Genomic DNA, 20,853 nt, shown 5'->3' with positions numbered 1-20,853 from the left:
GTCAGTTGTTCCAACTTTTGTCTAGTCACTGGATTTATATGACTCAGGAAGAGAGAGTATGAGGCCGATGACTGTGATGTCCTTGATTCTCCAAAAGGAAGGAAAACCACAACATTGTTGTTCTATAATCAAGGCAGGAGTAAAAACAGTTTATATGAATAAAGACATGCCTCTAAGAATGATTATTTGTAAGCTAATAAGACCCAAACTAAGCACAGTCAAATGAGTCCAGATGGGTTTATGGGAAACAGAATGGTTCAGTTGTACTTTTCATACAAATACTTTTCTGTTGGACAACATGGGTTTGAATCCTGTTGGTGGCATTTGTTACCTGAATGACCTTGAAGAAGTTGTTTCATTTCTTCCTCATTTGTAAAATCATGTTTATTACCCAAATTTTAATTCCATCTCTTTTTTTTTTCAAGGCAATGGGGTTAAGTGACTTGCCCAAGGTCACAGAGCTAGATAATTATTGTGTCTGAGGCTGGATTCGAACTTGAGTCCTCCTGACTCTATCCCAATTATATCTCTTGTACTTACTACCTTATGTGACCCGGGCCAAATCTCTTAATCCCTCTGGAGCCTGAGTTTCCTCATCTGTAAACTGAGGGGTTGGATTCAATAACCTCCAAGATATGCTTTAGCTAGCAATTTAGCATTGGGTATCCTCATGCGAAGGACAGTACACAGAAATGCAGGGTCTTCCTCCTGACAGAGCTAGGGGAGCTCTGTAGAGTTCTTATCCTCCTGCTGTCCCTATTTCCATGAATTACTTACATTTGGGGAATAACTGAGATAAATTTATTTTGCCTCAACGTAATTAATATTGCCAGACCTCAGGTTGACAAGGATCGTAGATTATTCAGGGCCAGTTGAATTAAAAATGATCTCTTTGATGGCAGGGAGTTCCATTTTTGTCTTTGTATTTCAGTCTGGAGAGTGAGAGGCACATATTCAATGATTGTTGGATTGAATGCATGGCAAGGATTAAATTGCCAATTCTTTATAACCCTAAGTCAATCAATTCCCTATAAAAAAGGAGGAAAGGGAGCAGAGGAGGAGAGAGAAAGAAAGAGAAAGAGAAAAAAGAAGGAAAGAGACAGATGCACACAGAAGAAAGGACAGAGAGTCAGACTGACAAAGATAGGCAAAGGTGGAGGGAAGGGGGGAGAGAGAGAGAGAGAGAGAGAGAGGAGGGAGATATTTATATATGGGTCTGGGTATTCATAATTGAATTTCTTTCCTACATCCAATGATTTGTTGTCATTAATCCATTAATCTTTGGCATTATCTTAATGAGATAGGAAATCTTGGAAAACATGAAAGTACCATTTACTAATGAAATAGCTCAAATCATTATATTTGTTTTGGAGTGTCTGTGCTAAATGCTGGATTGGACATTTTTTAAGGGTCTGTTTTGATTTTTATAGCCCTTGTCTATTGATATTAGGAACTTTACATGTTTGTGGTATTCAAAACAAGCCAGCATAAACACACTGCAAGATGTGATTTGAGCTGTTCCCAAGTCTCCATGCTCCACAAATATCTCTTCCACCAGTTTACCATGGCGTTTAAAGTCTCCACTATTAAAGAATCAATTTTTATGAGTTGATGGCCATACTATGAATCAGCAAAAGATTCTCTTTGTGCCTGAAAAGTATTGTAAAAAATATAATCAAACCTTTACGAAATCATCTAACAACTGAAATATTACTTTTCTATTATCCCTACTGATATAAAATGAAGTCAGAAATTTTAGGAAGTCAAGGTATTTACTAAGACTTCATTTAATTTGATTATTTATCAACTGAGCTACTACACAAACAAATCTACCTTCTGTCAACAAAAGTCATTTTTCATTACCATTGAATATCCAAATTGTAGAATGTTTTAATGGGGATGGAACTTAGACTTTAGTCCCACCTTATTATGTAGAGGAGATAAAAGGGAGGGCTAGAGAAGTGAAAGGACCCTGGGGTCCATTGGAGTGAGGAAGTTCAAGTTCTGAGTTCAAGTCCTACTGTCTCTGATATCATGTATTCGATGGGGAAGATCACAGAACTTGGAGTGAGAGGAATTTGGTTTAGTTTTTGATTTAGTCTTGTTATTAATTGTGTGTCATAACCTCTTTGGGTCTCAGTTTCTTCATCTGTAAAACAAAGGGGTTGGGCTTCTATGGACATTTCTGTCTCTAAATATATGATATTATCATCCTATTCCATATTGGTTATGTGATTCTAGGCAAATTGCTTACTTTCTTGATGGTCCCCACAATTCTCTAACACTATAGATTGCAGTTCAATTGCTGATATGTACAGGAAGATAAAGGTATTCTCTATATCACTATAATTTTAGGTCTTGACCAAAAAAAAAAGTAAAATGTGTTTGGGTTATATAACATGCCACCAATTCTTGGAAATCTAATCTTTGGAAGCTCTAGTTTAGTGACCTGGCATATTTGGAATTTCCAGAGTCAGCCTGACCTTGGTAATGAATCAGTGGCCTCAATGGCATTGGATTTTGCTTACTTCCACATTCAACCCACTGGACCATGCAGTCTCTGAAAATAGACTTTCCCCTCCAACACCAAAATCTATTGCTCTTTACTGTTGGCCTATTATTTCATGGTTAGATTTTATTTTATTTATTTATTCATTCATTCATTTATTTGTTTGTTTATTTATTTATTTATTTATGTTTTTGCAAGGCAAATGGGGTTAAGTGGCTTGCCCAAGGCCACACAGCTAGGTAATTATTAAGTGTCTGAGACCGGATTTGAACCCAGGTACTCCTGCCTCCAGGGCCGGTGCTTTATCCACTATACCACCTAGCCACCCCATGGTTAGATTTTAATATCCCTGACTTCCAATCAAATTATTTTTTGTCCCAATGCTATAAAACTGAACATGTGTTCTTGAAGGTTTTGTGATGTGATGGTATGATGTAATCAACAGCTGTTTCTGCAAACCTGAGAACTATGGCCCCCAATGTGTTTCTGCATACAATGATTGTCACCAGGGCTCCAAAGCCCTTTGTACCCATGGTGTCTGTGAAGATTTGGAACGTGCGCAGGTTGCGGTGGTGAGTTATTTCTGATAGGACCACTTTCTCTCTTTCTCTGGTCTGACATCCTGATTATTATACAGAATATCAAAGACTTTCACTTCTTCATGAATCTGAGAATCTTGGCCTCTCTCCCCCCTTGACTAACAATTACACACAATGTCAAAATTCTACAAATGTCTACAAACATTCTTGATTCTAGATATGTTTAATATAGGTTTCTGGTTTTTTTTTTTAATAGCTGCTTTTTAAGTACATGTGATTAGTGGAACCACTGGCCTTCTCTGATAGAATATTAGCTTCTTAAGGGCAGGAACTATTTTCATCTTTGCCTTTGCCTCCCAGCACCTAGCATAATAGTTATCTAATAAATGTTTGTTGACTAATAACCCACATGGAACTCAGGATCCTGGCCACCTTCCTAACGTCAGGGCAAGTTTGGCCTAACTCTAGTAAGTGACCATAGCCCCTGCTCATGCTTATTCCCAGTTTATACACAGGCCTCATATGGAGTAAGGCAGAAACCCTAGTTCATTTGATTCCTCTAATTGTGCGGTGCTTCCTCTTGGAAGGAATTCCTTCCCAGGAGTATCCATGGCCAATGATATGTTGATCATTTAAGAAATTCTCCTAACTATAGCAAGAAATGGAGTCCATTTGGGTGGCAGAGAGAATAACTCTATTAACTTAAATTAGAATAGGTTCTTAGTATAAAAAGAACCACTTTGCTTTCAAATGGCATATACTTAGATGGTAGGTGTTGACTAAAGGAATGAATGAAATCAAATGCAAGAATATCTCAGTTGCCTTCATTCTGAAGACAGTAGCTGTTTTAGTTCTTCCATCCATGGATATTGATTTTCAGAACATTCCCAGATTCTCTTAGAAATGTTTGAGAAAGTGGCAGCCTCTTCTCTCAGCTTCATCTTTTTAGGTAGCTTTGAATTTTTTGCCCTGTTTTATATTGCAAGGGATTGGGTTTGGGGACCATCGTATCTAAATTTATGGTGGTGCAAAGATGTAAAATTAAATGAAATCTCATCTTCTAATTTATAAAAAGATGGAGGGGAGTGAAGTCTTGCCAGTCTAAACTACTCTGGAGGAGAGTTAGTCATTTTTTGGCAAAAACATTTCAAATTCCATTTTTTTTTTCAAATGCATTCCACATTTTACCCACATGTCAGTAAACTGCTTCCTCCAGTTTTCCTGGGAAGAAGGGAACTCTCTAAAGGAAAAAACAAACTGAGTTGACTTCTGGGAGCCTGTGACTACATGAGTGTTTTTCTCTTAAATACAGAGTAGACTGAGTTGATTGACTTTAATTATATTGAGTTACAGCTCTTGATTGTTGTTACTTTTTCTCTGGCATCTTTTGAGCAAATGATAGGTTTCTCTTACCTCTCCAGCAAAGATGTTTCCTTTTGAGTATGGTCTTGTATAAGTTCTTGGCCATATAGGGAATTAAAGGAGGAAGTCATATGGAAAGGAGAGCCAGATGATTAATAATCTGCCACATCTTGATGGAGAGAGTGTTTTATAAAACTTTAAGGTCAATATCAACATGACTTTTTATTATTCCTGATCATTCTCACTTGTATTCCTACTCATTGCTTTAGCCCAAGTACACATGCATCTGTCATCCTGGATGGAGGACAGTAGCCAACGGTACTGCCTGCATAGATATAGATGAGTGCAATCTTCCTCAGCCTCCATGTTCTCAGCATCCTTTGGTAGAGTGTGTCAATACCCAAGGCTCTTTCTACTGTGGGCCCTGTCCAACAGGTAAGACATGTTTTCCTTCAACCAGACCATTAATGATGATGTATGATGGTATCAGAGGTAAGGGAGATGACATTCTGAGCCATTTTCAACCCAAGTATTACCATGAATTGATATTGTACTTCTTTCTGTTTGAAGGAATTCAAATTGCATAGGCCATTTTCATTTAATCTTAGCTTACTTTAGCAAAGAGACAACAGAGATGTGACCAGTACAGATATATGTTTAGACCATGGCCATCAGGCCTATGGTCTCATATGACTTTATGTTGAATAGAAATAGAAAATTACCTCACTCATGGGGACTTAGTTTTCTCAACTGTAAAATGAGGGGTTTCCATGAAGTTGTCTTGAAAGTCTTTCTGGTAACAAAATTCCATTATTCTACAATGTTTAGGAGAGCTAAAATAGATTTTTGAAATGTCACTTGAATTCCACAATTCCCATATCAGGTACATGTAGATAAATAGAGAGAAAGAACACCATTCTCTATATATAGATATTTCCTTCACCAAGTCTGATATATTTGAATCTGGTTCTTTTATCTCTGGGTTAGAAGACTGAGTCTTTATAAATACTCCTTGAGAAAATAATTCCTTCTCCCACTGCTTTGGAAAGAAATACGTGTTTTCTCTTTGCTGTACATTTGCATTAGGTCACACACACACACACACACACAAACACACACAGACACAGACAGTCATTGTCCAGTGAGTGGAACAGTAGCTACTAATTCTCTTTCTACACACACACACACACACACACACACAAACCACACAGGAAAGGGGAGAGAGACAGACAGACAGACAGACAGAGACAAAGACAGAGAGACAGAGACAGAGACAGAGAGACAGAGATAGAGAGAGGGAGAATGATTACAAATTTGTTATAATTAAAAGACCTGAGAAAAATAGAGTATTTTTCTCTCTAGTATTCAGAGGACAATCAGATGTGCATCCTATCTTTGGAGGTCATTTTGAGATATGCTTCAATTCTTCAAAAGAGAATTGATTTCATCAATGTGGGCATGCATTGCAGTGCTGTAGAGCTCACAGCCCATCTACATTCTAATCCTGTGAGATTCTAATCTTTTAACCTCCCATAAAAATTCCACAAAGAATCTCCCCCAGCATATTGAAAGCCTTTTTTGTAGGTGTTTGAAATGCTCAGTACCATTCTGTCTTGAGGCTCCCCTGCTCATTCTTGCTGTTGCCACTTGACCAGAGAACTTCCTCCTTTTCCAATCATACACTTTCTAGTGATAGCATCACCATTCATACTATACTTCAGCCCTGTTTACATTCATTATAAAAATGTCTTTTCCTCTTTGAATCATCTCCAACCCATTACAAAGAAGAGCATCAGAGAACAGTTTAAGTTATGTAATGTTCAAAGAGGAAGCAATATTTTGTTTTTGAAAGAAACATCTCATATATCAATCAAATGAACTCCAAAATGCAAACATCCTTGTACTTATAATCTAGGGGTCACACTTCTTAGTTGGTCTAATATCTTCAGATAGAACTCTTTAGCCATTCACTTTGAGAGCCAGAATGTCCAAGGTCTGCTTTCTAAACCTACTTTTTTTTTTAATCACAGGCTGGAAAGGAAGTGGTTACAGCTGCCAAGATATCAATGAATGTGAGACTGACAATGGAGGGTGTTCTGTGGCACCCATGGTCCAGTGCATAAACACACCTGGCTCATCTGAATGTGGTGCATGTCCTCCAGGTAAAGCACCAAACCCTCCACTTCTCTTATAGCAAAACAGACAGCTAGGAAAAAGTTCCATCTACTAAAAAGTGCATTCATTTATCAGTCCCCTTTAGACTACATCTCAGGAAGCCAATACTATGGAATACTTTGAAGTAGAAATGAATTCGGGCACATCAGTATTACCATAACTTATGAGAAATTCATGTATAACCTTGTATTGTGATGCTAATTGAGATTGCTATCTTTGTTCATGTTGTAAAATATCCTTTTAGAAATATGTTGCTACAAGAGATTTGAAAAACTATATGAGTTGTCAAGAGATAGACTTAATTTTTCATATCTAATTTTCATATCTAATTCATCAATATAATATATTTTCATGGTGATTTAGAAGTAAACACATGAATTGTCTTTCCTGAAAGAAGTCATAAATACATTATATTATTCAATAATATGATCAGAGAGTCTGAAATAAGAAAATGAAAATGATCTTTTTTCTTTTTTTATTAAAGATATTATTTCAGTTTTACAATTTTTCCCCCAATCTTGCTTCCCTCCCCCCACCCCCACCCCACAGATAGCACTCCGTCAGTCTTTACTTTGTTTCCATGTTGTACCTTGATCCAAATTGGGTGTGATGAGAGAGAAATCATATCCTTAAAGAGAACAGAATTCTCAGAGGTAACAAGATCAGACAATAAGATAGGTTTTTTTTCAAAATTAAAGGGAATAGTCCTTGTACTTTGTTCAACTCCACAGCTCCTTATCTGGATACAGATGGCACACTCCTTTGCAGACAGCCCAAAATTGTTCCCAATTGTTGCACTGATGGAATGAGCAAGTCCTTCAAGGTTGAACATCACTCCCATGTTGCTGTTAGGGTGTACAGTGTTTTTCTGGTTCTGCTCATCTCACTCAGCATCAGTTCATGCAAATCCCTCCAGGTTTCCCTGAAATCCCTTCCCTCCTGGTTTCTAATAGAACAATAGTGTTCCATGACATACATATACCACAGTTTGCTAAGCCATTCCCCAATTGAAGGACATTTACTGGATTTCCAGTTCTTTGCCACCACAAATAGGGCTGCTATAAATATTTTTGTACAAGTAATGTTTTTACCCTTTTTCCTCATCTCTTCAGGGTATAGACCCAGTAGTGGTATTGCTGGGTCAAAGGGTATTATGCACATTTTTGTTGCCCTTTGGGCATAGTTCCAAATAGCTCTCCAGAAGGGTTGGATGAGTTCACAGCTCCACCAACAGTGTAATAGTGTCCCAGATTACCCACATCCCTTCCAACAATGATCATTATCCTTCCTGGTCATACTGGCCAATCTGAGAGGTCTGAGGTGGTACCTCAGAGAAGCTTTAGTTTGCATTTCTCTAATAATTAATGATTTAGAGCATTTTTTTTATATGGCTATGGATTGCTTTGATCTCCTCATCTGTAAATTGCCTTTACATATCCTTTGACCATTTGTCAATTGGGGAATGGCTTTTTGTTTTAAAAATATGACTCAGTTCTCTGTATATTTTAGAAATGAGTCCTTTGTCAGAATCATTAATTGTAAAGATTGTTTCCCAATTTACTACTTTTCTTTTGAACTTGATTACATTGGCTTTATCTGTGCAAAAGCTTTTTAATTTAATGTAATTGAAATCATCTAATTGGTTTTTAGTGATGTTCTTCAACTCTTCCTTAGTCATAAACTGTTCTCCTTTCCATAGATCTGACAGGTAGACTAGTCCTTGATCTTCTAATTTGCTTATAGTATTGTTTTTTATGTCTATGTCCTGTAACCATTTGGATCTTATCTTGGTAAAGGGTGTGAGGCGTTGGTCTAATCCAAGTTTCTTCCATAGTAACTTCCAGTTATCCCAGCAGTTTTTATCAAAGAGGGAGTTTTTATCCCAGTAGCCGGACTCTTTGGGTTTATCAAAAATGATCTTTTAATACCATAAAATGATGTTAGGGCTTTGGGCATCTGAATTGTCTTAGAGATAAGAACCTTGAAGTTATCCTTACAAATAGAAAGGTCTCTTTAGAATTAAAACTTGCTCCAAAACATCAGTATTTCTACTTATATGAACTTAATAAAATAGAAACAATCTAAACATTTGTCTACCTAATTCAATTATGAATTCTCTGTTCTAGTTTTTACTGTTACTTTTCATCTGTGACTTTATACATAACACAGTATACATATCAGGTCTTCATATTGTGGAGGTTTTCATTTTGGAATATGTATTACTTTGTCTTAACGTAATTTAAAAATCTCAATGTTCTTTCACTGATCAGGTTACCAAGGGAATGGAAAAGTGTGTACCCTAATAAATGTCTGCTCAGAGAACAACGGAGGCTGCCATCCAAATGCTTCATGTTTCCGTGGTTCAGGTAATAGCATATATCCTCTTCTAGTGCCAGATTTTGGAATCTTAGTCTTTAGGACAAGTCTGCAATTTGGTGATATATTACTTGAAATTACAGCCCTTTAACCTGGAACTTCTTAACTTGGACCTTTAATAGGATGTCGATCCTCTGTAGTAATCTCTACCCTTGGAAAATAAATGGAGAGTTATGCTCCACTTATGGGTCATTGCACTTTAAGGACAATGTTTTTGATAGTATAATAAACATTGGTAATTCTGCCATGCTGTTTTTTTCTTCTTTGATGGATCTGTGTGATTATTAGCTTGAACACCCTCTCAGCCAATGTAAACCATATTCCCTTTTTATCATCAGCTTCACTGCAGACAACAAGGCAGGACAATTATATCTTCTCCATCCTCATAGTTTCTGTCCATAATCTACTGTATGTAATTCCTTCCAAGAGGATCTATCCAACACCAGTGAGGGCCTTTGCCTGACTTTTATGGACCCTGTTGTGTAGTTTTGAAATCCCTCTTCACTCACTCTCTGTACCTAACTGGCAACACTCCTTATCTGGTCTGATTTGTCTTTGATGATTTTTCTCCTAGGCTACCTTTTTTTGCATGCAAGTCATTAATGACAATATATTTGCAGCCTGCTTTGAAGGGGACAATAAAGTAAGGAAATTAGTCATTCCACTCAGTAAATATATAGCAACAGAGAGCCAATTAAGATGACAGAATGTTCAAAGAGATCTAAAGGTAATCTCTGATTTGAAAAACTCCATAAAAATAACTAAAATAAATCAACTGCACTAAAATAAGTATATAAAGTTGGATGTATAGTAGGCAATTTATATAGATCTAATATAAGTTATAATTCTGGTTCCATGTATAGAATCAGATGAAAAATTAATCCTCATTTCCCTTCCCCTCCTTTTTAAAAATCTAGTTACATAGTCCACAAGATCTGCAAACCAGGGTAATATTTCCTTTTCAACAGTTCTCTAATTGGGTTAATCTTTTTTTTTTTTTTATCATTTAAACAGCCCAAACCACAGTACAGCCAAAGCAATCTAAACAATATGTGTGATTGGAATTCATTAAACTTCGAAAGAGGAATCTCTTTGTGAAAAATTAAGAGAAATTAGGGAAGGTCCTGGTCATTCTTAAGGGAATAGGGACTATTGGCAGCTTCTGCCTGATTTTCTTAGGCTCAGAGCAAACTCTGGGATATTTATTAGGAATTCTTGAGAAATTAATGGAAATTCTGGGAAATGCAATCCTAAATATGGAAACTCATTGTGGTAGCATGATGGGAAAAATGCAATAGGTCCAGAAGCAAAATTAGTGGAAATGTGTGAATTGTGGCAATGTATTGATGACAAAATGAGAATGGGATAGGCAGGGTAATGGTTTCCTGTAGCCAATTCTATCTTCCCAGCCACCCAATTGATTGATCCCACTGTAGAGAATATAAGTCATCTCTGTGTCTGTTGTTTGTTGGTTTTCAAAACAACACATTTGATTCTGGTTGAGCAAAGTTACAGGTTTAAAGTTCTTTTCCTTCCCAGGTTTTACTCATACCTGTTATTAGAGGGATTACTTCCTTCAGAGATTTGGCTGAGGGTAATCATCAAGGGAAAGATAAAACAGGGAGGCAGATGGTCACTCAAGGCAGAGCTGTCAAAAATGCAGCCATGTGGTCTGCAACCCTCCCTAGGGCAATCCAAACCAGATTCAAATGTTGAGAAATATTTAAGAAAAATAAATAAGAATACGATAAGAGATAAATAACATTACATTTTAACTTAAATTAGTGTGTGGCCCACAGGGATTCTTAGCCAAGAGGTAGTTGCTCTCCATTTCTCAGTTGGACACCAGTGATCTAAATTATCTTGGATCTCATAATCTTCCACACAGAACCTAAAGTTAGATGAGGGGCAGCTAGATGGTGCAGTGGATAGAGCACCCGCCCAGTAGTCAGGAGGACCTGAGTTCAAATTTGACCTCAGACACTTAATAATTGCCTAGCTGTGTGACCTTGGGAAAATAACTTTTAACACTATTGCCTTAAATAAATAAAATTTTAAAAAAAGCTAGATGAGATTCTCCATCTGTAAGGGATTTCCTCCATATATGTTCCTACTTGAAAAATTTCTCACATTAGAATGGACGCTTTCCATTTCAAGTGCTTAGAATGAGATCTAGCTAACAAAAAGTAGGCACTTAATAGTTACTGTTTATATTTAATGACCAGAACGATATTTCACAAACTAGTTTCAATCCCATGCCTCTCCTTAGCTAGTATATATATACACAGTTCGCTCTGTGAACCATGTAAAGAAGCCATAAATAAGTGAATTACTTGAAAAGCATCTATTAAGTATTTATGATTGGCAAAATAATGTGCTATGTCCTGGGGATCCAAATAGAAAAGCAAAATGTTCCTTTAGTTGAGGAGTTCAAATTATAATTATAGGAGACAACAAATGAAAGAAACCTAAGTTACATAGTTTCTGACCTCAAAGAATTTCCTGTCTTGTTGATGAGATAAGAAATACACAGATGGAACTATTAAAAAGTAAGGTTTTAAGTTAAAAGGATAGAGAGTTTATCAATCCATATCTTCTGTATACTGTCTCTGAATGCAGTAGAGACTTAATAAGCGTTATTTAAATTGAAAATTGTTCAAAGATATTATTTGAGTAAGGGTACAAATGAAAAGGGAAGTGTCAATAGAAACTGGGTTGATTGGAGGAAGAAACTTAAGGACTTTGGCCAGATTTGCCAGAGTCAACCCTGTCTTAATGGATAATACCTTGTAAGTATTTTATCTCATTAAAGACAATGAGATATCTGCTATATGTAACTAATATTTGAACTTGTCCTTGATGGAATTCAGATGTGTTCTGGAAAAACAGGTGCAATATGCCAAAATAGTTACTCAATACAGTTCAATTTAAATGGATTCATTGGTATAATTTAGATCAATCAACCCTGGTAGAGTGCCTAAGCACTGTTACATTGTCAATACTGCAATCAGCCTTACCTGGACACTTGGCATCATCACAGGTTCTTTACCTACCTGCATCTGCCAGGCAGGATATACTGGACATGGTTATGGACCAAGTGGATGTGTCCCACTCAGCCAGATTTGTCAGAGTCAACCTTGTGTTAATGGACGGTGCCTTGTAAGTATTTTATCTCATTAAAGACAATGAACTATCTGCCACATGTAATTAATATTTGAATATATTTCCAAACCAGAAAGATATTCCACTCTAAGGTACTGAATGTATTTTAGAAATTTCCTTGGAAACATTAAAACAATGAATATCATGTTGTTATTATGGTTGCTTCCACTCTCTACTTTTGGAACACAATTAAGAGATAAATGGTGATTTCAGAGTCAGTGTGGATTTTTTTTGTCTTACTAGACCATTGCAAAGTTACCAGAGTGAGCAATCTTTACACTAACCCAGTTAAGCTTCCTTTTAAAATTTGTGAATCAGTATTTAAGTTCATTAATGATAACTTACACTGTTGGGAGGTGCCTTTATCTTGGTTCAATACCTATTTAAAACATCATCAAATAGTATCATCTTATTTTTTCACCTGATTGATTATTTATATTCATTCAGATGCCCTGGAAAACTCTTGGTTGTTTTGTTTTTGTCCTTTAGGAAACAGTTTCTGGCTATCATTGCTTGTGTAATCCAGGCTGGGAAGGTAGAAACTGCTCTGAAAATATCAATGAATGTTTAAGCAATCCCTGTTTTAATGGGGGCACCTGTACGGATGGCATCATTGGTTATACCTGTGAATGTTCAGTTGGTTGGACTGGCTCCCATTGTCAGACTCCCCAGCAAGGTAAAATTTGAATATACATGGTAATTGGTTTTTAAGTCCTTCTAATAAACCTAGGGGTAACTAGGTATAAAATGAAGTCAGGAAGACTCACCTGCACAGACATTAGCTGTGTGACCATGAATAAGACCCCTAACCCTGTTTGCCTCAGTTCTCCCTCTAAAAAATGAACTGGAGAAGGAAATGGCAAACCAGTCCAATGTCTTTGACAAGAAGACCCCAGATGGAGTGATGGAGAATTGGACATGAGTGAAAAACAACTGAGCAACAGCCAAACCTAGAGTAGGAGCCATTATTCCTCTGGCAAATTAATTCTGGCCCCAATGTTTTAACCCTCATCAAAAGGGAAAACATTTATCCAGTTACTTAAACAACTTTGCTTTTTGACAACAACAGCAAAATGAACCATATGAGTATTTTCCATTCCCAAATATTTTTCTGAAAAACCAAGCCACATGTTTATCCACTTTCATATATAGACAAAAAATACCATTTTGTCCAGTCAGTCTAGAATTTATAAGGTTCCTGATTGCCTCTTGAATCTGTTTTCAAGAACTTTGAGTCTCTGCCCTATCCAACTCTGCTTTTAACCATTCCCTCCAAGGTCTTGTCATGATGGACCTCATCATGTACATACTGTAAATGTTATATGTACTATGCTTTTATTGGTCTACATGCTCCCTATTGTTTTCCCCTCACCAAAATTCTCTCCTTTTGTCCCTCTATCTAGCCAAAGTGATCCATTCTTCAAGGGTTGATAAGTTCAAAGATTAAGTGACATCTCCCACCATTTTCTCCCTTACTACGTTCTTTGATGAAGAGCTGGTTCTTCTGCTAGCAGATCCTCTCACCATCCTGTCCTCGCCATTGTTCTGTGTGCATGATGCCTCATCTCCCTTTCCTATATCTTTGACCTCACTATTCCCTCCATGTTTTCCATCAGCTCCTTCTTTACAGCTTTCTCTTGGGAACCTTGTTTTCCTTCAGTTCCAAGCTCCGCTACGACTTTCTCCATGAAACCTTTCCTGATCGCCCCAGTGGCTGGTGCACTCCCACCTCAAAATTACCTGTACTCACTTGGTATATACCAAATATATCTAGGCATGCTTATAAATGTACCTGTCAACTCCCTCCTTAGAGCCTAATTGAGTAAATAACAAATACAAATAAAGCAGAGAATAATACAAGCCAGTATGGAATTAGGTGCTAAGTTGTGTGGTGAAGAGCATAAATGTGGTAGAAGTTCTGAGGATAAGAAGATCGAAGGTTGAGGAGAAGGCTTTATTGAGGAAGAGAGACTTAGACTGGGCTGGAATGCTGGAATAAAGGCAGAGGGGAGAGAATCCTAGGTAGGGAGAACAACAGAACCCAAGTAATAACACAGGAAAGATTTTATTTGTGAGACAATAAGGGGAAAGAAACCAGAGCATAGGGAACATGGTAAGGAGTCCTGACATCTGGAATTGGATTTACTCAGATTAAGGGCACCTAGAAAGCTAGATAGACAGTTATAGACTTGGTATTGTATTTTTTTATTTGGCCCCATTCAACCTAGCATTTATTTCTTCTCTTAATTATTTCACATGTACTAATTTTGTCCACCTAAGTAGATTGTCAGTTTTTAAGGTCAGGAACCATTTCATCTATTTTTTCCTGCATTCCCCAAGATTTCTACCATAATGCAAAAAAACAGTCAATAAATAATTGATAGTAATGACACAGGATGGGAATCCAAACTGAGATCTTCTCAATAACAGGATGATATGTGCAATGTCTCCCTGAAGTTACTGAGCCTGCCAGCCTTGGAGATGGGGAGATTTAATTTTCCGAATAGAAGACTCAGAGTAGACACAAAGTGATCCCAGAAGGGTCATTAGGTGGAGGATATAGATTTCGTCTACTTGACCATAGGAGAAGAATTAGGGCCAGTGGGTGAAAGTTATAAAGAGCAAAACCAGAAAATCTTCCTACCAGAGCCATCCAGAAGTGAAAAGGGCTGCCCTGGCAGGTAGATAGATGACCACTTGTTGGTCGTGTTATAGATCCGATTTGGATTTCAAAAAGGCAGTAGACTAGATAAGCTTCTGGGATCACTTTGCAATCTGAGATTCTGTCCCACTAAGAAAAGGTGCAAAGGAGAAGCCTAGGAATCTTCCTCTTAGTGTTTCAATGAGATGGAATGTTTTCCAAATGAAGGGAAGAGACTGAGCATTCTGGTTTGACAGAAGGAGAATTTGTTCTCAAGCAATAAGGAAAAAATATGGAGGTTCACAGTGTCAACCTAGCAGGAATAAAATGACGTAAAGAAAGGCGAGATACCCGAGGCCATAATGTTCTACTTCAGAGTCTAGTAAAAAGACTCTCTAGGCCACCATGAGAGGCAGATGCCCCTGTGGGGACAGAAACTCTCTGGTAAGAGGAGTACCAGGGTTCAGGTATGATAACAACCAGTTAAGCATCAGGGGCAGCTGTTCTGGATCATTCTCCCAAATTACTGATTAAGAACCTAGGAGCAAAACCTATGCTGGTGATCCTTAGAAGTCCAGGTAGTTCTAAGGCAGCCAGAGCAATTTTCTGGGCCAGATCGATGATTTATACTTCAATAAAAAGCAACAGAATCATGGATCTAGGAACATTCCTGAAGAAGTAGTGGTCTCGGTGTTCCATCTTCTCAATCTTGTGTCTGAATTTTAACTCCTTAAATTTCTCCCTGTGAGGTTCAGTGCCTAGGGTTTGGCCCACCGTGTTTATGAGCCTGAGGGCAGGTAATAGGGATTGTGGGGCTATGGGGCTATTGTCTTATCTGTATATAGCTTGTGGGAAGAAACAAGCTATGAACTCAAGTCTCCAAGGTCACAGAAAGAACCCACCAGGGCTTCAAAATGGCATCCCAGCTCTCCTAAGAAGTAGGCTCTAAACAGTTTAGGCTGAACCATTTTATCATAAGTCAGTTATTATCTAGGATAATTTTTTTCTTAGGATTCTATATAAAAATATATTCTTTTGTGTATGTGTCTGTGTATGTGTTTTTACTTTTCAGCTTGTGGTGGTTCACTTTCTGGGCTTAGTGGGTCCTTCAGCTACCCCAATTCACAGGTCTTTAGCTACAATGGCAATATTAACTGCTTCTGGGTTATCCGAACAGAAGAAAGAAAGGTAAGTGCTGTGGTTAACTTGTCATGGCAACATCTATTGGAAAACCTACTCCAGTCTGAGGAACCCAAGAAAATATGATGTACTTAGTCTCTAGTCTATAATCACATAAAATCTACAACTTTAGAGATTAATAACATTATAGCTGCTAGGTAGGTGAAATATGGCTTCAGATATTCAACAATAATGACAAAGCTACTGGACAAGTGGAATGCACAAAGAGCTAATATTTACAATTCTCTGAAACATATTCTTATTTCTAGACTATTTCTCCAACTCAGTAATAAGGACCATTCTGAAAACAGAAAGTTACATATCAGATTGTTTATCCCAGGCAAACCTTCATAATTTCTGCCCTTCAATTTAATGCAAGGAGTACTATTTTAAAACAGCTGATTAATAATTATAGCAACAGGAACATTAATGCAATGCTCTAAGGTTAGCAAATCACTTTACATATATTTTATCTCCTTTGATCCTCAGAATAAGCCTGAGAAAGATGGGTTTAATGATGAGTAATGAATTCTTATTCTTGTTTTCCTTTGGGAAAGACCCCTTTAAGACCTTTAAAATCCAAATGGACAAAATCATGAAAAAATGCTTTGTTTTCAGATAGATACGCTGTTATTTTCTTCTATTTAGCTTCTATTGATTTATACTCTTAATCATTTTTTATCTCTTCTATTCTGTAATACTGAAACCATTTAATTTCTCTGTGCAAAAGGGTTTTCTTATTTGGACATTGCTTAATAATTTTATAGCCTTCATGTTTCAAGGAAACTAATGAAGAGAAGTTTTTCTTTATTACTGGGTTTGTTGTGAGATATATCATTTAGACAAGAATGTAGGGAAGAGCTTAAATTCATTGGGATGAAACCAGTACAATTTATTTCTTTTAGAAATGGCATAGAAAATATGCCTAAGAGTGGGAGAGGAAGGCCATAATGTTAGTTAATTTTAAAACTAACAAACCTCAGGCACAAAATCTAAAAAAAAACAATTTTTCAAACACCCTATCTTTAAAATGATGAATATCATACTATAATTTCATGATTCCAAGTCATGATTATAGAGGAGGAAATTTCATGAGCCTATTGGTTTGTGTGAAATAAAATATTACATTTTTTCAACTCACTTGCTTCAAAGTTTAACACTAAAATATATTTCTCTACACTCAATTCATACTTAAATATACTTCATTCCTCCTATTATCTCTTTTTTCTTAGTCCTTGATATCATTATCTAACCTTGAAGAATTTTCAAAGGAAATTACATAAATGTTAGGGCTAGAGTCTAAACTCTGGTAAAATGCTGATAGTAGCCAGCTAATCTTAAAATAAACTATATAGGTCTGGCTAATGTTGAATTTTACAAAGAATAAATACAATTTCAGCAATTCAAAACCTATAAAGTTCATATGGCATATTGAGCATTGTGCAAAATTCAGAGTAAGACACAAAATTTAGATATGCAATCTCTACTATGATAGACAATACATTCATTAATGGGGGAGGGAAGTACAGTACATTGAGAACTCAGTTTAGAAATATTAATCTTACATAGCAATTATTATTTGCTTGACTTTAATTGTGACTAATTAGGGAACCTTTAATTACACTTCTTTGGTAGTATTAGTATCTGTCAGCTGATTTTAACTTTAGCTAGAGTTTGTGGCTACTTTTTGATAGAAAAATTTAATAACCCTCAGAATACTCATTAGTAAGGATGGGTTTGCTTAGTACTGAAATAAAAATTCTACTGTAGAGATGACCAAAATATTTTGGAGTTAACCTGGTAAAACAAAAGTAGTAAGTTTTGGCTTTTTTTCCCCCTTCTAGGTCCTGCGTATAACTTTCCCATTTTTCCAGCTAGATTCAAGGAACAGTTGTCATTCTCAATTTCTTCAGATTCATGATGGAGATTCTTCAGGAGCATATCTACTTGGAAAATACTGTGGCACTAATCACCCCCCTGAGCTTCTCAGCAGTAATAATGCTCTGTATTTTTATTTCCACTCTCACCAATCAGTGAATGAAACGGTCTTCACAGTTAGATGGGAAACTCAACAGCCTGGTAAGTAGTAATGGATAGCAAAAGATCAAATAAAAATCTAAATATCCAGAAGGCCAGGTCATGTTCTTTCACCTTCATTAACTAAAATAAGTGTAAATTGTGGAAGAGATTTTGAGATCAAAACATCTTTTTCCCCCCAGCAAAATCTTTTAAAAACCTGAAATTTACTTTAATTCCAGCTGATTATAAACTCTTTAAAAATCAAAGATTGTTTCATTTTTTTTGTTTTTATATCTCTGTTGCATGGCACCATTTTTTTTGGGGGGGGTTGCCTATAAAAGACCTTTTTGTTGAATGTTTGTTGAATTGAATCGACATTTAGGGAGAAACAGGGGTAAAATTAAAATTAAGGATCCCTAGAGCAAAATTTTTTTTTCAGGGAACTATAATGAGTCATTTAAGATTAGATTCAGTTATAGCAGGCTATAATAGAAGGTAGTTAGTGCAGTGAGGTGGCCCAGTGGTGAGAGTGCTGGGCCTAGAGAAGGGAAAACCCATTCGTCTTCCTGAGTTCAAATTCAGTCTCAGACATTTATTAGCTGTGTGACCCTGGACAAGTCACTTAACCTTGCCTCAGTTCCTCTTCTGAAGATGAATGGGAGAAGGAAATGGCAAAATCACTCTAGTACCTAGTATGTCAAGGAAATTCCAAATAGGGTCACAGAGTCGGCCAGTACTGAAAAATAACTGAACAACCATTTATTCCATAAGTGCTGTTAATTCATTTGGAATTTGACCATGATTATTCCAGATATCCTTTATGTCTATACTCTAAGAAAATTAGGAGACTTATTTGATGAATGATTTTCTAAAACAAAGACAACTTCTCTAACATTGTAGGTTCCATTAATCTACATAAATTAAAGTTTTAATAGAATTGCAAAGTGATATTTTCCCTCTTCCATTTAGAATGTGGTGGTTTATTGACTGGTAGTTATGGCTCCATAATCTCTCCTGGATACCCTGGGAATTATCCTCCAAGCAGAGATTGTGTCTGGATCATTACAACCACTCCTGGTTTGGTCCTGAAATTTGCTTTTGGGACCCTCAGTTTAGGACAGCATGATAATTCAAATGGAGACTATCTTGAAGTAAGTAATCATTTTAAATCTTAAAATGCTTATATTGATCGAGTTCATAGAATTTTAATTTTTTTCTGCCAGTGCAAAGTGCTATTCATTTGTTGTCTCTCCCACCAACTTTAATTACTCCAAGTCTTGTGTATTTCAACACATGGTTTGTCATTCTTTAGATCTTTTCTAATTTCATTTTTCTGTTATCTCATTACCTGAGCTATTGATCAGCTGATGAGAGATTTTAAATTCAAATTTAATTTTGTTCCCTTAACTTTTACTGAGAAATTCAGGTAACTTAATAAAAGAGTAGCAGTAGCAGCAGCCCTTAGCTATTTATAAAATATCTCCAGGCCTTGATCTTTTGCCTTCATCTAGGCCAAAAATTTAAGTCCCATGGGATGGTTGAAACCACATTTTAACATTCTGAACTTGGCAGAATGAAGATCACTTGTTAATAATGATAAAATGTCCACTTAATAAAATGTCAAACAAATGGAATCATTCAGCTCTATTATAGAGATTCTTTTTGAGAACAGAAAAATCAGTCTTTCTAACAATTCATCATGAAGAAATCATTCAGAAATAAGGAGAATAGAGGCTATTATACTATAATACCAAATACAGATTCACAAAAATGTTTGGAATTTGTAAGTGTTGACTTGCACATGTATCTTGATAAGGTTAAGTTTCATTCTGCCTCTTTTTCTGTTTTCTTCATTGTTATCATTCCAATGATAATTTCCATATATAAAAAATATATGTAGATATTTTTCCTAGACCATTATGGGAGAACGGTAAGAAATTATTCATAAAGACTTCAAATAGCACTCTGGACTCATTAAAACCATTAGTAAATTAGAAGTCAGAGAAATGGATTTGAAACCATGGGGGATAGCTGGAACATCTGAAAAAAATGGAGTATGTAAAACTCTTTCTATTGAAATACTACAAAGGAATTTTCCTGAACTAGATCCTAAAAAATAATCATCAATTCACAGTTAAAAAATGCTGGAGCATTCCTATAGATTTCCGAGAATGATTATGAGCAGAAAACTTCAATCATTGAGACAGAGTACAGAGAAAGCTAGAAATTTGATTGTCATTTCTCACTGAGTACTAACCCCTAACAATACCATCTTGATGTATGGTAGGGATGGATTGTCAAAGATGAAAAGGTAATTGGAGTGAAAGAAGATGAAAATGACTTCATTGGGTAGTTCTGTCCCAGTTTGTACCCTCCTCCTATTCCACCCCTTTAATGAGAACAGTCTTATTTATCACAGAATCCTAAATAGTTCAAAAAAGTCAAACAGCAGGGCTTTCTAAGGCAAAATCTACAAAAAAGTTTCTATTTAGCTGATACAAAAATTGTCCTTTTCCGCATCAGACTTCATCAATCTGGTGAGTCCTCTGCATCTACTTTGTTTTGTTCTGAGTATACAGACCAAGTTGGGAAGTAATTGGCATCACTGCTATCAAGTTTTCTAGTTTCTTTGCCTGTATTTGATTCCTGATTGTTTCTTTTAGCTCTAGGATTTAGCATGTTTAAGACATATGCCATCTTTAAAAAAAAACACATAAAACCAATGTTTAGGAAGGAAGGCATTGGTAAAATCAAGATAAAATAGTCTCTGGGTTATCAAACAGTATTTGGAAAGATAAAATGTGATAGATAAGTCCCCCAAGATTGTTGGATCATATCATTTAGGTTAGAAGAGAAGGACTTAATGACTATCATTATATTCATGAAGGAAC

General features: G+C 36.4%; 1 protein-coding gene across 1 annotated transcript in view; it reads left to right on the top strand.

Moving 5' to 3' along the window:
- CUBN (cubilin) overlaps positions 1–20,853 on the top strand; it is a 284,271-nt gene that overhangs the window by 14,135 nt on the left and 249,283 nt on the right. Inside the window, exons 7-15 of the mRNA XM_074192929.1 lie at positions 2,955–3,081; positions 4,680–4,845; positions 6,441–6,572; positions 8,856–8,951; positions 12,002–12,120; positions 12,613–12,799; positions 15,837–15,952; positions 17,788–18,022; positions 18,932–19,113. Of these exons, the coding sequence (XP_074049030.1) occupies positions 2,955–3,081; positions 4,680–4,845; positions 6,441–6,572; positions 8,856–8,951; positions 12,002–12,120; positions 12,613–12,799; positions 15,837–15,952; positions 17,788–18,022; positions 18,932–19,113 (1,360 nt within the window). The remainder of the gene's footprint in view (positions 1–2,954; positions 3,082–4,679; positions 4,846–6,440; positions 6,573–8,855; positions 8,952–12,001; positions 12,121–12,612; positions 12,800–15,836; positions 15,953–17,787; positions 18,023–18,931; positions 19,114–20,853) is intronic.

This window comes from Macrotis lagotis, chromosome 7, assembly GCF_037893015.1.
Source record: "Macrotis lagotis isolate mMagLag1 chromosome 7, bilby.v1.9.chrom.fasta, whole genome shotgun sequence".
NCBI classification, from domain to species: domain Eukaryota; kingdom Metazoa; phylum Chordata; class Mammalia; order Peramelemorphia; family Peramelidae; genus Macrotis; species Macrotis lagotis.
Note: the sequence above shows the minus strand (reverse complement) of the source record. Positions and strands in the feature narration are given on the sequence as shown.